Here is an 18,877-nt window from a genome sequence, read left to right on the forward strand (position 1 = left end):
CCTAGAGAAGGTAAAAGTCGAGCTAATATATTTATTACGACCCAGCTGTGGCTAATGTACCGTCTCGTACAGAAATGATTAGAATCTGCAGTAACGTTTGTCGGCCCGAGTAACGTTTGTCGGCCGCGTCCGATGTAGTGTTGGTGGTGGCACTGCGGTCGCCTCGCGCGTCGGGAGAGGCAGGCGGCGGCGGTGCGGCGCGTCGTTCCCGTGACGCGCCATCGCCACTTTGTCGAGGTTTACTAGCAGACGATAAGCAGGCCGGCTCGCAGTGGCCACCGAGACTCGAACGGCTCCAACATGCGCACGAAAATTGTCGAATGTGTGCCCAACTTCTCCGAGGGCCAAGACCAAGGGGTAAGTGCCGCTTCGCCCTAGCTGCACGCTCCACTCGACTTACGCCAGCACTTGTGAGATGCACCCCGCGTGGCTCGAGTTCGTCGCACGTTCACAATTTCAGTCACACCCAACCATTAACAAGCGCGGGCGAGAACGCATCCGGCAAGCGTTTACGCGCAGGGGGCGTGCTTTCATGCTCGATCGCGAGATCTGCCGCTGTGCAAACCGCGCCTTTTGAATCCCAACCGCTACATGCCGGGCTATTTCGCAGCGCCTAGCGGATTTAGGACATACGTTCTGCTGGGTATATTGATTGCTCCTCAAATTGCGAAATGAATGAGTAGTATTGTGGAGAAGCTGACGGGCGGCATGAGCTAATATGGCAAACAGCCAAGCAGTGAATCGCACGTATACCTTTCAGTGCGCGTGGGAAAAGTAATGCTAAGAGTAACTGAAATGACACGCACCATAGCTGAAATCATCAATTGCCCTCGCATAAAGAGAGCAAGCGAGATGCGATTAATCATGGACATGTACGTGTGTTCTATGAGATTTTTTCAAACTTTTCATTTCCGCAGGCTACTCTTTCGTTTGCGCTCAAACTTTGCGAGAAAATTGCATTTTACGGTCCGTTTAATATCCAGATCTTCGCGGCACGTGCGTCTGGCAATTTAGAAATCAGATACGAACTATTTTGAACCCAGCTTGACGGCTGCAATGATGGGAAAATTTACACCGCCAACTACCCTCGCCAAAACGAGACGCCTTTGCCCTCCCTTGAAGCGATCAGGTGGCAACACGCCGTTCTGAGAGGCACAAGCCCGACCTAGCACTGCTCATTGGTCCGCTTTAAACAAGGAGCAAGCTCCCTGTTCTGCCTCCATATAGTTCCTGTGACCCCAAAGGCCTGGGTTCAAGCCCCAGAAACACAAATATTTTTACGTTCTGTGATTTTTTTCTGTTTTGAAAACGGTCTCCTTTGTTTCATGTTTCGTAGTATGCTACCTGAACAGGAGGTACACCATCCAATCATCGACATCACAATTGTACATGCTGCTTTCGTAATTAAGGATAATATCTTTCAGGTCAGTGTACATGTGGGGTGCCGTCTATCATCACGCAGGAAGTGACAGGCTTGCAGCCTAACTCAGAACAGGACGAGCCTGATATTCAGTAAACAGGTGCCATCTGTTTGTTGAGGCACATTCGATTTGAATTATTCAACGTCAACAGCCAAGCACGCTGCTATGTGAACTTTCAACAAGGACTCTGCCCATCGCACTATGTGAGCGACCTCCCTTCCCCATCCTGGTTGCAGGTCATTGATGAGATAACGAGGGCCATAAAGTCAACGCCAGGTGTGTCTCTGCTGGGAGTCGACCCCGGCTCATCGACCAACCGAACAGTGTACACCTTTGTGGGCTCACCCGACGCAGTCATCCAGGGTGCCCTCAATGCCGCCAGGGTTGCCTACAAACGCATCGACATGACCAAGCACAAAGGTGCTCTCGGCCGAGCCTCGGGCCAGTTTTGCTTCAGCGGCCGTCAATTAACGCTAACAGGCTGGACAGTATGGAAAATTACGTTTTGACGATGCATTGTAATAACAAGGGCCGCATTTCCCATATCTAGCATGCATGCTATTCACTTGAAACAGTACGTGCAGATAAACACATATTGTGTTGAGCTTTTTGTCTGATTCCTTGGCCTGTATATGTGCACGTCATTTTATGCCATTGCTTGTAAAAGCGAGCTACCTAATGTCCGATAGTAAACACTTCGCAGCGTATGCGCAGTACAAACAAGTTATGAAAGTTCGTTTCCAACCTTGATTTGGAAAGACCATCGTTCAGTGTTTGAGCATTTTGGTTTGTCTTCCGAAGGAATATAACTGTACTGAGTAAAACGGCGCACGCAGTTATGTTCCTTTATTTCTTATTTCGTGCTGAGTGCCCAACAAACGACGGAAAGACAATGGTCTCTCCATACCAAGGTTGTTCACAAACTCTCGTAACTTGTTCCTACTGTGCATACACAGCCTGTTGCCAGGATACAGGGCATGTACTGAAAGCCACACACTCCATTGTTTGTGTTTCCGTGTATCACGGTGGTACATGTGAAGCAGCTTGCAAGAATAACAGTCGTGGCAGCCGGTGCGAGCACTGCTCATTGCGTGCATTGTCAGACACACCTGCGCCCACACCTAGCTGCACAGCTTGACTGCATTGGTCACACTCACACTCCCAGGGGAGCATGCCAGGCTTGGAGCTCTGGATGTGTGTCCCTTCATTCCGGTGCAAGGCGTCGAAATGGAAGAGTGCGTCTACTGTGCAAGGAAGTTTGGAGAGAAACTGTCTGCGGAGCTCAATGTTCCCGGTAAGCACAGTCCCTTTTTTTTTTTTTTTTTGAAGGGGGGGGGGGGGGGGGGCATTTTATGAGCAGGTTCAGGAGTGACTGGATATGAGTGGTGACTATATGAATAGTGAATATGAATACGTGAATATGTAAACAGTGAATATGAGTGACTGGATATCAGCAGCGTCAGAATATGACTGGAGCTCAGTCATATTTTCTAAAAAAATTCTCTTTTTTTCCTTTCCAGTCTATCTGTATGGCTTCGCTGCACAGCATGACTATAGGCGAAGTGTGCCCCAGATTCGTTCTGGTGAATATGAAGGCCTTTGTGAAAAGGTACTGTGCTGGCTTGCCTCTGTGCAATTATACATTTTGCTCTTCAGTGTGCTCAAGAAGTAGATCTAGTACAGTAGAACATTATTACAGTGAGATTGAAGGGAGTCCAAGTTGCTTCTATCTAACCATGGCTTCATTAAGACTGTTCAGTGCTAATATTGCAAATTGCAATTACCTCTTTACACCCATTAGTTTGTTACATCCCATTTTGTAATTACCCTGGGGGCAGAGAAGCACTGAGAAATAGCCATCTGTTTGCAGAAAATCTGCCCTATTTCATGGAGTTAAGCTTTGGCTGCGGACTGCCTTTTAAAATGGGCCAGTTTCAAAAGAAAGTGATGCTTGCTGAGGTGCTTTTACAGAACTGTGCAGTCGCTATTGTAAGTTTGTTTTACTTACATAAGGAATCTGTTTGCTTGTATTTTTGGCTGTACACTGTAGTCTTGTTTCAATGACACGCAGCTGTCCCCTGCTGTGTGTGCTACAAGCTGCGGAAAGCAGTATTCTTTGTGTCGGATCAGGTCGTGTGCGAACAGCTGCCCACCGCGCAGCACCGCCCTCTTGGAGGAGTGGGCCCGTGAGAGCGGTTGCCGCCCTGTGTGGCTGCTTGCAGATCGGCCAGGCCGAGTGGAGGCCCGACTATGGGCCAGCCGAGTTTGTGCCCCAGTGGGGAGCCACCATGTCGGGGGCCCGCAAGTTCCTCATTGCATACAACATCAACGTGCTGGCGACCAAGGAGCAGGCCCACCGGATTGCACTCGACATACGAGAGGAAGGCCGGGGGAAGGGACAGGTGAGGGGCTAGCACTGCGCTGGGCTCCGCGCTCAGGTTGAAAGGCCCAGGTGGCCGTTGTCAAGAGGCCTCGAGCGGTGAAGCTTCGACTGGGGAATCCCCTTTTTCCAGATTAGCAGATTACTCATTCTAAGGTTTCTTCTTGCCCTTGCAGCATATACAAAAACAGTGGCGCATCGGCACAGGCACTAACCGGAAGAGAACAAAACTTCGCTCAGATTGATTATCCCTTCTTTCTCGCATGCTGTAGTGTCGTTCTTGGTGAGTGAATTAGCGCAACTCTTTTCCACACCCCAGTTGTTGCTGCGCACCATTCCAGCTTCCGGTGGCTGCTCGGTGCTGCCTTTGTCGTTCCTGATTGGCAGTGATGGCATCTTTTCGCGCATGCTTTTTTAGCATGGCTGATAACTACTGCAGCTGCAGTCGGCCGATGCCCACGAAAAATGGCGCAATAAACCTTGGAGTGCTCTTGTGTTAAACTCCAAGCACTGTGTGCACTGGCCTTGCATTGCAGAATTGCACGCCATCTCTGGAAATGGCAAATCAAACTTCACGAGGAATTTTTTGCTCCATGGGGCCGTTTGTGAAGGGGAGTAAGTTTAACGTTCCAGGCAAACTTTATGAGCTGAGGCAGGCAGAGAAGCAGCCTTGCAGTATAGCCCCATCTTGACAGGTTCAAGACTTATTTTGTCATGAAAAAAAAATTTTGCAAATACATTGGTGGTGTACAAGAATACAGCCAATGTGTCTGAATCGATGTATCTGTAGATCGCATGTTGATGGCTGGGCGGGCAGCATATCAGGTTGCACAACTAGGTAAGTGTTGCATCAGCTCACTGCCAACTGTTCCCTTCTGGCTCCTTGTTGCAGCCGGGTCTACTGAAGAGCATCCAGGCTGTGGGCTGGTGGCTTGAAGAGAGCAACATAGCGCAAGTGTCTGTGAACGTCCTGGACCATGACATCACGCCAGTTCACGTTGTCTACGAGGAAGTAAGACTTGTTGTGGCACAAGGGTCCTCCTGAATATCCGACCCTGAACTCCGAGTGTGCCTTGCAGGGGCGCACATTGGTTGGACTAACTACCCTGGGCAGTTTTCCTGCACTTTTCCAGGTCTCGAGAATCGCCAAGTCTCTGAAGCTGGCAGTGACAGGGTCGCAGATTGTGGGTGTCGTCCCGCTCCAGGCCATACTGGCGGCTGCGGAATTTTACATGCAGAAAGAGAACCTCTTTGTTCTTGAAGAGGACCAGAAGGTTCACCTGGTACGAACTGCCCTGGGGCTTCCACCAAATGTGCACTTTTTGCATGCTGTGTATTTTCAAGGTGTGCATGCACTTACTGTTACAATGCCAAAGGACTGGGGTCTCAGCTCATTGGCATCACGTCAAGTTGCCCAGAAGCAGTGCGAAGTTAGATTACTCTGGAAATTTCATAGTGCCTCTGAGTGCTGTGTAAAATCCTTTTCAGGCCTCAGTCAGTCATGCAGGATGCGAGCATGATACTCATCAATAGTACTTTATTATGATCTCAAAGAAAAAAGTAGCAAGTCTGTTTACAAGTGTCCTGCATCTTTGCCATGAAAGTTGAGTACACAGTGCTAGGACAAGTTTCATGGTGCGCATCTGTACGTAGGAAGGGGAAGGTTCATTATACCTGTTGACTTTAACATTTCCTCGCTGCAAAACCCTTGGTCGGTGTGTGTACAGGGCGTTCTTTGCCTGCCCTTAGGCCATCAACCGCCTGGGGCTCAACTCACTGGCTGCCTTTGACCCCGCGGAGCGCATCATCGAGTACATGCTGCCCGACGACCGGTTGGGCCCCCTGGCACAGAAGACCCTGGCACAGTTCATTCACGTGGTTGGGGCCCGCACGCCCACCCCAGGAGGGGGCTCCGTCGCCGCAGCCGTGGCCTCTCTGGTGCGCTCCTGGCAGAACCGCTTTCGGCTGTGTTTCTAGACAATGTGAACTGGGCAGCCTGCGGGTGGTTCCTGTGGGTGGTATTCACATAAATGCTTAGTGGGCGATTGCTTCTTTTTAGAACGCTGAAAACCGCCATGTTTGCGCATGCTTCCGCATCTCTCGGGTAAAAAAAACAGGCCCGGCATCCGTCGCCTGTGCCGTTATTACTCGATTCCTGGCCGTGGTATCAACAGACATGAATAATCACAGTGACATTGTGCGGTGATGCTCTGCTTGCCCTTGAGAACTCCGCATCAGCACCGGAGAATGAAGTTGCAGTTGCTGAAGGAAGTGGCACGATGCACGAAATGCCTGCACTGCATCGCAGCTGCCTGCAAAGACGGATATCGACACAGATGCACCCGCACTTCGCCCATGGCGGAGCCGTTCAGTATGAAAGCCAAATAATGCTTCCGAGGAAACGTTGAGCATTCACACACACTGGTTGAGATACAGCAGTAGCGTAGCAGTAGCGCCTTGTTAGCTGGGAGACTAAGGATGCCGACCGGCACGTCGCCTTAGCAGCAGGGACGCACAGGTACCGACGTGGTGGTGCACACACATGGTTGCACGCATGCGTGCCACACCAGTGAGTACAACCTATAGGCTGTGTAGAGGGTGGTGATTCATCGGAATCTTATTTCTGGCTGCATTGTTCGGTCGAGTGGATGCTTAGTTTTTTTTTTTCTTGGAGCTCAGAAAAAGAGGAAATGATTGATTGATTGATTGATTGTAGGGTTTAACGTGCCGATGCAACGCAGGCGATGAAGCGCGCCGTAGTGGAGGGCTCCAGATTAATTTTGACCACCTGGGGATCTTTAACGTGCGCCGAAATCTCGTACACACAGGCATTTTTGCTTTTCGCCTCCATCAGAAAAGCGGCCGTCGCGGCCGGGAATCGAATCCACATCCTCGTGCTCAGCAGCGCAGTCACCGCGGCGGGTAAAAGAGGAAATGCCAGGCACAAACCGCATCACACCAGCTTGCGAAGTGCTTTGATGCGCACCTTGAGAGTTCATCTACTCGAGGGTGGATGCCACAATCTTGCTTTCCTTTGGGCACAGTTTGCACAGGGTGTATGTTTAAGCTATTGTTCCAGGTATCAAGCTCTATGAATGCATTCTTAGGTATGGCATCATTCATTTTTTATTCTGCCTTTAGTCTGCAGACTAGTCAAACCAGTTGTAGACTTACATTCTTTTACTCTATTAATCTTCTGTTGCATGGTCTGCTATAGTTGTGATTGTAGCTAGAAATGCACTCTTCCCTCTTACAATTTTTTTTTTTGTTATGGCACAAATCAAAAAGATCAGGGATTCATTGGTTCTGACATGTGAGTGTGCAGGAATATCTTGTGTAAATGATTGGGGATGATGCCACGATGAAGTATGTGGATACGTGTGGTATCGTCAAACACCATGCTCTTGCAACCAAAATCATTCATGCACCTATGCTACGCTTGCCTTTTGTTGGTCTGGCTTTTTGCACAGCTGCAGTGTTGTGCAAGAAGCCGGACTTAAGGAGTGTGCTTGCCGTGCGGCAAAGCCACATTTTTGTGTTGCTTGCAAGGTTCGCCGAAAAATGGGGGGAGGAGGAATAAACATTTAATTGAGCAGTCAATGTTGTTGGGTTGACCGCCAGGTGGGGGACCTCCTTAGTCCAGGAAGCCCTGGGTCTTGGCGGCCTGTCTCGCCCGGTCTACCAGATGTTGTTGGTGATCCGGGTTGGAGCTGGTCAACCGACCCTCCCACTGCTCAAGTGAGGGATTTGGGTTTGGGGCAAGGGATGGTGTGTGGCGGCACTCCCATACCATGTGGTAGAGAGTGCATGGCTCCACGCAGAATTTACAAGTGTATGTGTGCAGTGTCGGATGCATTGAGTGTAGTAATGTACCATGTGGAAATGTGTTAGTCTGTAGCTGTCTGTAGATGACCGTGTCTTCGCGAGACATGTTGAGATGTGGAGGCGGAAAGGTTCTTCGTCCCAAGCGGTAGTGGGCCAGGATGTCACTGTACCTTCTGGGGATTATTTCTCTCGTTGGGCTAATGGAAGGACTGGCTGACATCCCAGAAGGAGACGCCCGGTGAGTGTGGGCTCGGGCTGCGGCATGAGCCGCCTCATTCCCTTCCACTGATGAATGAGCCGGTGTCCATATGATGAAAATTTCGGGTAAATCAGGGTGGGCCGATATAATTTTTGCTGCTGTTGATGAAATGCGTCCAATTTGAAAGTTTCGACACGCCGTCTGGGAGTCTGATAGGAGGATGACATGTTCTTTGCCAGTGGTAGCTGCAAGGGCAATGGCTGCTTCTTCGGCGGTGTCGATGTCCTTGGTAGGTATAGAAGCTGAAGCTAGCTCCAGTCCCTGGTTATTGACTATGCTGATGGCGTGGGCTGATCTACTGGGGTATAGTGATGCGTCCGCGTACCTAACGTCAGACCGTTTCCCGTATGCAGTTCGAAGAGCTTGAACTCTTGCCTTGCGTCGTGCTTTGTTGTGGATCGGATGCATATTTCTTGGTATTGGGGCGACAGTGATTTTCTCTCTAACATGTAGAGGAATGCGTTGTTTAGCGTTATTTTCTTTCGGGACTTCGTAACCCAGTTTTCGTAGGGTGTGTCTTCCCGTCTTGGTGGGCAAAAAAAAAAAAGAGGGAAGGGTGCTTGTGAAGGGCTACACGAACCCCCGTTTGAAGCCCACTAGTGTACAGCATACGATTGCTAATTTGCAGCAGACGTTTGTGTGCATGTACCGCCACTATACAAAGTGCGTTGATGTGGCTTCGACCTGCACTTGCCTTCCTCTAACTGCAAATCTGTGGTCTGCTTCATTGCTTTTTTTTTCTATTCGAGCTTTAGTTGGCCATGTTTGAACACTTTAGCTTATTCAATCCATCGGGATAACACATATATGTCCTCACAAGTGGGAACTCTTGGTAGCTTCCACATTTTCGTTGCCTGTAATCTGCCAAAGCAAAAAACTCTTTTCAGCAAGGGAGATCACTTATTGGCTTTGTTGTTGTTGTTGTTTTGATGACATGAGAAATATGTGCCGCAGGGTGCCGCCCTGGGTGCTATGGTGGGCAAGATGACGTACGGCAAGCGGCAGTGGGAGCGCTACGACGACCAAATGCGCCAGCTGATTCCCATCATGCACCACACCATGGACGAGCTGCTGCCCATGGTGGATGCCGACACGGGGGCCTTCAACGACTACATGGTGATCACTCCGGTTGCCGTGCATTTTTGGCAGGGCATAGCCGGGGCTCCCTTTTGCAAACTTCGTGCACTTGAGAAAACGGGTTATCGGGGGCGCAGCAGTCGTCTGCTCTCATTGGAGCTTCTACAGCGGTGCACGCAGTTAGTGAACGGGGCACTGTGGTGGCTGATCAAGACATGCGCTGCCATTGCAGATGTCTCGATGCTCTGTGTTCCTCTTCTGCAGGCTGCCCACAAGTTGCCGAAAAACACCCCCGAGGAGGAAGAAGTGTGAGTACCAGTGGTGGCGCCATGGAGGGGGTGCACGGGGAGGGCACAGGGCTGCCAAGGAGGGCACATGTCGCGAAGACTCAGCAGATGTGGCGCCCTCTTGCAGCCGTGAGGCCGCCATGCAGGCGGGCCTGAAGAAGGCGATCGCTGTGCCCCTGGGCGTGGCGCGCTCCGTGAGCAAGCTGTGGGACACCACCAAGGAGCTCGCCTCCATCATCAACATCGGTGCAAGGGCAGACTTGCAGGTGGGCACACACTCTGTCGCATCTACCAGCCCTCGTCGGCCAGTGCCAAAACTAATTGTCTCAATAAGTCGATGGTTCACTAAATGAATGGCTGCCTTTGCGAGTGCATATAGCGCACATGCATGTGCCACGCAGGACACATTGGTCCTCTGGCTGAGCTGTGTTGCGCTCAAGCTCACCGAGCTGGGTTTGAATGGTTACCTAGTGCAAGCGCACCTTTGTTAGGTGTACACAGTAGCCAAGTACAAATTCTAGTGGTACATTTGGGCTTTACTAGGGAAGTAACCTGATGACTAGAGGCTGGATTTTTAGGCATAAAAAAGCACGTTTGAGGCGCCAAAAACAGGCAGTCAAAATTACGCTTTAGGCTTTGAACATTGGAAATATAGGCGCCATAAATTTTTACATAAATGACAATAATTACAAATGAAGACGTGTGCAGCCTGTATCTACGACAGGAAAACCAATATTGTTATTGTTTATGATGGCACAAAGGCACCAACACTTGAACATAGCCATTCAATTATCCCATAAAACTGTGAAACTAAGGCCGATCCATGGGTTTTTCAACAAGCCCAGTGCTCACATTCATGTTTAATGGCCACTGTCGCTTGCTAGAGCGTCGCATGTTCGATGTGCCCGACCGTTGCGTTGAAAATGGAGGTGGACCTGAGTACACTTCTCGAAATCAAGACGCAACTGCTAATGTTTTGAAGAAATCTGTTTGGAGAGAATGTGGAATGCAGTCTAAGAATCACTGTGAGAATTGTGGAAACAATAGCAAACCACCACCTTCTCCAGGTTTTTTTTCATTCGAAATTGTGCCTCTTGTCAGTGAAAATGAGCATCCCATTCTATTGGTGCTAGTGGTTGCTTTCCAGGAGTTGGTTGAACTAGAGGAGAGCTCTGAACAGTCACTGCCACCCAGTAACGTGAATAACGATCTTGACCTGCGCCCAAAAGTTAAAATTGAGGCTAAATAGGGTTCATATTGGCACTGATATTGAAAATAGGAACGGGTAATAGGTGTTTATAGATATTTTTAGGCATTTAGGCACAAACACCGAAATGGGCATTTATAGGCACAACAAAAACAGCGTAAAAGCCCTTCGTAACCTCTAATTCATGGTCATATATCCAAATGGTGCAATAGGAGTGCAAGGAGCAGAATAAGCATTTGCCTAAAATGTGGTCTCTACTGATTACTGTTGTTTCATTCATGCATGGTGCTTGTGATTGACTTGGCTATGGCATGGTTTTTATGCTGCTTGTATGACACTTAAAATTACACCTCATTTCAGTTGGTTGAAATGTACTACTAGAGCTTGGCATGTCCGTATTATTGTTGCTCCTGCTACCCCAGGTACTGTTTCCTATGCATCACTGGGTGCAGTTTTTCTTTTTCTGTGCAAGTGGCTTCGAGCTAAATCAACATGTTGTAAGCTGCAATCCTATGAACTCTCTTCAGTGACTATAAGTGTTACACTTTTCGTGGAGCAAGGGAACTTGAGAAAGGAGAAAAATTATGTCCAACTGAAACAGAGGGCAAGCTATGCAGTGTTCTCACTCTGGTCTGGTTTTGACCCCAGATTGGGGCAAGTTTTTCTTCACACAAGTTTTCTGAGAGAGTGTGCACTTGTTGATTTTGTTCAGCCTTGCCCTGTTACTTTCCCTTTCCTTCATTTTTGTTTGCCAGCTAGAACTTAATGTGGCCATGATACTTCTTGCCTGAACGCAAAATTTTAGGTCGGAGCTCGCTGCCTCGAGACCGGTGTGTTTGGCGCCTACTGGAATGTTATCCTGAACTGCCAAGGCCTTCAGGATGAAACGTACAGAGATGAGGTATGGTCATTTTGAGCTTGTGACACATCCAGTTTGTGCAGAGGCAGGAAGTCTGTTGCATCAGCTTAGTAATGAAGGTGTTATAAGGTGCTGTGTTTGATCACTGGTAGTGAAATTTTCTAGTGGACTCAAACGCAAAAAGCCCACATGCATCAGATGTTTCAGAAAGCTGAAAAACAACGTGCACGCATTAATTCGGAGACTTTATTGCTTCAGCTGGATGGCTAAGGCTTTCTGCTGCGCTGCAGTTGAGAAGAGGGTTCAATTTTTACTTGTAAGGGCTGCATCTTCAATTAAAGTAAAGCAGGTTGAATCTCAAATAATCATGGGTGTGAGGATATGTGGAACTTTGCAAACAGTGTTTATTATTAGTTTTCATTTGTTTCTTTAGTTTGTTGTAATGTTTTGCATTCAAAGATCACAATAAAAGAAATGTTGGCTTTGTCACAAGACATGAGCATTTTGCATGGTTCGTGGCAGATGCTTATTTAGTGAGCAAGGGGGGTGGGCTTTCTTGCATAGCTCCATAGATGTGCAAAACGAGGTTAACACATGCAAGTTACACACAGCAAGTGTATGGAGCAAGTGTGCACAGTGCACAAACGGGTGCATGGAGGATTTATATTTGGAGGTATAGTGGGGCTGTAAAATAAATGGAGGGGGGGAGATAAAAAAAGAAACGAAAACATAAAATAAGACCTTGAAACACATTATCTTGTAGGTGTTTTCTAAGTTTGTTTTTCTGTTCAAGCATTTCGAATTTGAATAGCCTTGTGGTTGAAAAAGAATTGTCAGTTGTCCTTGGTCAACGACACGCAGAATCAGTGGATTCATCCACTGCCCCACCCAGTGCGTATCTCAGTGATGTCAAGCATGTTGCCTGGCGTTAAAATTCTGCTTGCTTGTGAAAGAGTGGTGTCAGTGAGTAACCAAGACTGCCTGTGAGTCCCTTTTCTTGCAACAAGATCCCCAGTCCTATCAGCTCCTAGCACGCCTAGCACATGACTCCTTTTAGTGACTGGAGGGATCTAGGTGGTCAAAAGTACTCCCTGTATTCAAAACATGTTGAGGAACTCGCATTTTTTCAGAACTGTCTGCCAAACTTCTCGTTTCTCAGCTTCACCATGTTGTCTTACTTTTTTTGGGGGGCAGGAACCACCTAGACCGTACTAGGTTCGTGCGTAATAGACAGGCTCCAGCAGTGGCGTAGACTTCTTATTTTTCCGGGGGGGGGCAGACCTGGAGTGCGCCTCGAAGTGGCGAAGGGAGGGGGGAGGAAGCGGTGGGGGGGTCCTATGAGATGACACGTCATCACCCCGCTACAAAGAGGCTACCACTAATCATCATCATCATCATCATCATAAGGGGCACCTGCAGCAGTGAGGGCCTTTTACATTGTGTCGGCTAACTACGAGGTGTCCCCAAATATGACGTCCTGCAAATCTATGAACCGTGAACTTCAGCGGTTTCACGCATCCAGTAGAAATTTCTTTGAATACGTGTTTTACTGGCCACATTTATTCAAAAATATTGCATGACTGAAACATCAGCACAAAAAACGAGTCGATTTGTTTTGCTTTTAATGGGCAGTTCGGGGGTAAAAAGAAAGGTACACGAGAAAGGAACACGAGAGGGGCGCTACGCGCTGCTAAGTTCATTTCCGTTAAGAGCCCCCGAAAAGGGTCTGACTTTGACCACACATTTTTGTATCCGCGTGTGTGTTGTGCCAGAGCGTTCGACACAAATTCGCTGCACCTGGCGACGAGCCGATGGCGGGGTTTATTCGCGCCTAGGTCAAACCGCCCGCGTCAGACGTGCCGCGACTGGGCGGGAAAGGCGCCGCCGAGTCTGCTCTCTCTTTCCCATCGTGACGGCTGGACCAAATCATGCCTGGGACGAACTAATCCCCGCAGACATGCAGCAAGTAGCGCCTCGAGACGCCGCCACAGAGTCGCCTTCCCTTTCCCGGTCGTGGCGGGTCAGCTGACGCAATCGCTTCGCCTCCATTCGCCAGATTCATAATGCGGCCAGTGATAGCTCCGACTGGAGGCATTGGAACTGCACGCGGCTGCAACGTAACCCTCTGGGTATAAAACCAGCCCGGAAGCAGCGGTGGTGCGGCGACATCTCATCGAAGGCCCTGAGTTGAGAAGTGCTATCGCGCTTGTCTTAGCCATGTAACGCTCTTGCTACCTTTGTATATATTGTATATAAATGCTGGTTGAAATAACCATCAGCTCGGCTACTTCGTCGGTATGGTCTGCGCAGCGTCGATAGCGGACTGGGAAGGGCAACGTCGACCGCAACAGGAGTGACTGAGCTGGGATGGCCCAGTCCCAACAGTGTATGTGTATGTGTTTTGGAGGCTTGGAGCGGGTATCGCTCGCAGTCGACGGCCGCAGTGCACCCAGTTGCTACCGGTGCTTGGCAGCCGTTACAGCACTGTCCAACTGCTCTGGCGTGCTTTGTGACCTCGAAAAAAAAGTTTGCAGACAGGCTTTTCGGAGGCGTGATAGCTTGCACTGACTTCACTGTATTCCCGTGTTGGTGCGTTGGTTGCACAGTGAAAATCGGCAGCTCTTGGTTCGAGAAGCGCTGATGAAGCTGAGAGCTATCGATAAAAATGTGCGCTGGCGTCGTTATGGGCAAGCAACATGTTTTACGAGACGTTCCAAGACGCGAGCTAAACGTAAAATCCCAACGTCTGGCGTTGGCGTTCATCATATATAAAACGGCCCTTTCACGAGGCCTTCCACAGTGCGAGCTTACACTCGGCACAAGTTGCTAGCGAGGAGTGGTCGCCCCGCCAGTGAACAGCAGATAAAGGTAGGGGAAGAACAACCACCGAAATTCACCATCTTCGTCAGCTTCATCATTACACGGTGGCATAAACCAGAAACACCGCATCGGGTTGCCATTCGAAAGCGAAACGCTCTTCCAGCAGCAAGATGCCAGCGCTGTTCGACAAAATATGCGAGGCGAAACAAGGCGTCACACGTGTTCGACTGTGCATTATAATGTCCGATTAACAACCCACAACCTGCACGGTGGGGCTATATGCTCACTTGTAAATGGACAGCACGAGGACATAGTCCTACCAAACCTGAGCAAAAAGTTTCAAAACGAGAGCCCAATAAAACCATGTGGTTGACACAAACAATGCAGTCAATTTGACGCGAATCACGTAAACTAACTGCGACTGTTTAAATGAGCGTCTCCGCTCACGAAACGACTCCAGAGCATGACATGCATTTATGGAAACTGCTTAAGATCGGAAAAGAGCGACTTCGGTGCGCGTAGTGCATGATTTGTGAGCAGCCCCCACCGCTTCCCCTAAAACAATTTGAATGAAGCAAGCGGAACGAAGCTGCTACGCGCTCCCAGGCCGCGCATTTGTAATCAAAAATAACTGCTCCAATCAACAGGTGCCGTAGAAACAGAGCAACTGTGGCCGCGCTTCCCACCGGGAAGCGCGGCCACAGTTTTCACCGCGACCCCTTAGCGAGTGACCGCCGAAAAACGCTAACAGCGCTAAACAAGGACAGGCAAGGGAGGGAAGTGCAGTTTTCATTGCCTGATTTTACCATTTTTGAGAGTTAAGCAGCACAGCGCCACCGCTTAATGTCTGAAACTCGTACACGTGCGTCCGCACTTGAGTTTGTGATAGAACTTGTTTGCACTGCTGTACTCACGAGTGCATTTACTCACGAGTGCAAGCACTCAAAAATACAGTATTCATAAGTATCGTAATCATGAGTACTGTGTACTCATGAGTACCATACTCACCAGTACTCATACTCATGAGTACTCATGCTCATGAGTATTGTACTCATGAGCACTCATACTCTCGAGTAGTGTACTCATGAGTTCTGTACTCACGAGTCACAGTGTACTTACCCCTGTACTCAATCGCGATCATACTCACATTTTTAATCTGGGTGTGTACTCACTCATCATCGTACTCACTCGTGAGTTTGAGTACAAATGAGTATAAATGAGTGTACTCACGAGTAAGTGCGCCGACCAATGCTCCCGACAAAATGTCGCTTTGCTGGCGTGCTGCTGAAGCCAAGCTATGGTGGCTAGAAGGGCCACCCTTCTAGCCACCATAGCCAATCACAGTGCTACATTGTTGTCAACAATCCGCACACTGAGCACGTCTAACTCACCGTGAAGAAAAGCGACACGGCCCTGCGTTTCCCCTGCCCATCGGGAGAACCACAGAACAGGGAGGGAGAACGGAACTGTCTTTCAAGATCCCAACCCCTATTGTAAACAATAGTTGGCAGACAGGACGGCCAACAGTCCGATGTCGACGGGCTCAGAGCCGAGCCAAGCCCTTAAAAAAATCCTCAGTCGAGGCCGGAGGGGGCTCTGCCCCCCCGTAAAGCCGTCCGGGGGGGGCACGAGCCCCACTGCCCCCCCGTAGTTGGCGCTTCTGGGCTCCAGTGGTTTGGCCACAAAGAGCGGCTTTATTGCTGGAGAGGTACAGGTGCTAGTGCACACGGAAGCCGCACAAGTGTCGCTCATGGTGCAGACAGGACGCTCTGTTCGACCGTTATGTTGTGTGCGCACTTGGTCTTTTATTTAGAGTCTTTTGTACTACCTTCCTTTCATCGAGCAGGGGTAGATGAATGCACGAGTGTGTAAAGTATCCAGATGATCTTTTTTGTTCAGTCATGTTTAGAAGCTGCGTACACCTTGTGAGTACGGCCTCTGTGCCTTGTTTGCATGCTGCTGAGCATAACTGAGTCGTGGGGGTGACCATTGTAGCCAGCAGTGGGGTCCTGTGCGTGGTGTGCCATTCCTGTGGTACCACGTGACTTGCAAAAAAGGACACTGGAGGACGAACCCTCATTGGCCTCTCACTGACACCCCTCTCGCTAGGTCTTGGCAAAGACTTAGCTTGGAGATGCGGTCACAATTGGTTGTCGGGGGTACCTTCTCCCATGGCCACAGTGACAGACAATGTACGAGTCCTCGTGGCTTGGCGAGCGGGCAGAGTCCTGCCTCCGTTGTGAGTGACTGTTGTCTTGGTGGCACAGTACCCACATTCATTCGGCAAGAAAGCTGTATTTTGGTTGCCAAAGCGTGGAGTCTATCTACCATGCGTGAATATTCAAACCTGTGTACGAGTCGAACCCCGACGTACGTAGCACAGCTTGGTGGTTCTTAATCTAGTGTAGCTGGCCGACGTTTGCTTCAGCCAGGTGTTCATATTGATATTTCGCACATCCAATAAAAGTGGTGCCAAGACCTGCACCACACTGTGCGCCCTGTGGCCAGGGATTGTGCAGAATTCCAAATTGGAAGGAACTTGTGCTGTTTTCTCGAGTAGTGCAAAGTTGGGCCACGAATGGCACTGCGCTATACAAGCTCGACTGACTCATTCAAAGTGGGGGTTTTAAGCACCAGAAAGTGCCTTTGATGAGGCCAAAATGTGTGTGCACTGTTTCTTTGGTAGAAATGCAAACAGCCTTGTGTTTTGCTTTGCAGGTACTGAAAGAAATTGAAGAGTACCGTGAAGAGGCAATAAAAGGTTGTGCTGAAGTTCTCAGCATCCTAGAGAAGCGCTTGTCCTAGGAGCAGAGGCAGCTGCACATATATTATTACTTAATGCAGACCATTCCTGGTGCCACATTTTTGGCAAAGTTTACATAATATGTGTGAGGACAAATTTTCAGTCAGTATACATGTTATACACCATATACACATTTATACCCGATGTTATTTACACTGTACATTTGTAATGCATTTTGCTTTGCTCCATGGCCACTGCAATAACAGGAATGTAGTCTTTCTAAGCGCTTACAGGTTGCGGCCGGAGCCAGTCCAGTCAAAGGGGTCTATTTCAAAGTGCAATCAGCATTTATGCAAAGCTCACAGTATGCTGTTTTATTCTAACCTTGCCATATCCAGCCGTTTTTTTGTTTTTTGTTTTTTTTTTTCTTGGTGTACCTTTCAAGAAATAACTGCAACTGTGGGGGAGTTGCAAAATAATGGCAAAATATTTTTAGCGGATTGTGATTTCATTACAATGGTTGTTGAATGCCTTAGATTTTCCGGTGGCGATAACAGCCTTTCTGCATTGTACCCTTGAAGTTTTGTAGATTCAAAGCACGATATTGATGCATTTTGTGTAGACGACCACGTGGTTGTTCGCAATTAGTAGGCTGCTGTTTACTTGCAACATTGACTGCCAAACAATCAAAGTAATGTACCAGCCTCATGTACGTCCTGGTTGTGTTAGCCCTTAAGTTAGAACCGAGGAATTTGAGTAAAGCTTAGTGTTGCCACAGCTCGCGGGATATATTTTTAACATAGTGCGCCATGTGAAAGGTGGTGGCCTACAAGTAGTGCACTACTAACGCATTGGGCGTAACATGAGCCTTCATTTACCTGACCTATGACAACGCTGCTTAGTGTCCCTGTTACCTGGGAGACTTCAAAAACAGAGCTTCCATTCCACTTACTGTGAACCACACCATCGTGAGGCACAACCATGAGTTGTCCATTTGTATCAGAATGTTGAACAAATGGACAAGACAGAAGCTTGACAGCTGCATTGAATCGGGCATGTTTTATTGCTGGAGCCCAACAGATTCTTGCTTTGTTTTTGTAGCGCAATATGTCTTGAGCGAATCTTTTTAAAAACTGCTTAGAGGAACATAAGTTGTATTTGAGTGTTAGCAAGACTGTGTAGCACATAAAGTTGCTTGCAAAGCAACACAAAATGTATTTGAAGCATAGTGGACAAGTGTGATGTGATCGTGTGGTTGTGACCCAGTGACCATTGAACCTGAAGATGCACCATGGTGATAAAGTATTTTTGTTGCACAGTGCCCCACTTATTTTTTGCATTGTATACAACGAAGGCTGTTTCTTGTCTTCTTCTGCCGGAACCCGTGATCAAATACCTTCTTTTAGGTGCAATAAAGTGCGCAAAGAGCAAGCAAGCTTTGTAGATTGTTGCTGCATTTCCATTTTTATTGTTTAACAGCTCCCGTGGTTGTCCTAAAGGGTTATGTTGCCCATATTCCATCATTTTCTCCATAGCATTGGTAACCTGATGGCCAAGGAAGGTTGCCAAAATAAATAAAGCTAATTACGCGACGCAAAATACAAAAGTTTATTAGTAAGGATCTACCAATGCCCGAGTTGAGCAGTCCAAACTGGACGAAGTCCTCAAAGAAATCTTGCAAAATCTTACCAGGCCTCCCTCCCTTTTACCGCCACTTCCAACCTCGTAAAGCTCGACCTTCGCAACACGCCCGGCTAACTGCTCGACGTACAGCTAATGGGTCAATTTGCCCGTCTCCCTCTCTCTTCCTATGCATCGAGCAGTCCTCGCACAGCTAGGCCACCGCATCTGCCAACACCCCCCCTCCCCCCACCACCACCACCACATGCACCCGATGTGGACAGACGGGAAGTGCGAGTATGCCTCCTGCAGAAGAGGCACTCCCGATGCATGGACGCTGCAGCCTATCCCAATGAACCAGCCCACACACTCACCGTCC

At 48.7% G+C, this 18,877-nt stretch overlaps 1 protein-coding gene across 1 annotated transcript; it reads left to right on the forward strand.

Moving 5' to 3' along the window:
• The first annotated feature begins 119 nt into the window (after positions 1-119).
• Positions 120-18,314, forward strand: LOC144170829 (formimidoyltransferase-cyclodeaminase-like). Its single transcript, XM_077700847.1, has 13 exons — positions 120-357; positions 1,658-1,841; positions 2,587-2,715; positions 2,942-3,030; positions 3,644-3,823; positions 4,694-4,813; positions 4,935-5,084; positions 5,551-5,739; positions 8,840-9,001; positions 9,227-9,270; positions 9,377-9,515; positions 11,262-11,357; positions 16,854-18,314. Exons 1-13 carry the CDS (start codon positions 301-303, stop codon positions 16,938-16,940), a joined length of 1,626 nt encoding a protein of 541 aa, XP_077556973.1. The 5' UTR covers positions 120-300; the 3' UTR covers positions 16,941-18,314.
• Positions 18,315-18,877: the final 563 nt, after the last annotated feature.

Source organism: Haemaphysalis longicornis, unplaced genomic scaffold (assembly GCF_048455015.1).
Source record: "Haemaphysalis longicornis isolate Haplotype H1 unplaced genomic scaffold, Haemaphysalis longicornis Haplotype H1 scaffold_2, whole genome shotgun sequence".
Lineage (NCBI taxonomy): Eukaryota > Metazoa > Arthropoda > Arachnida > Ixodida > Ixodidae > Haemaphysalis > Haemaphysalis longicornis.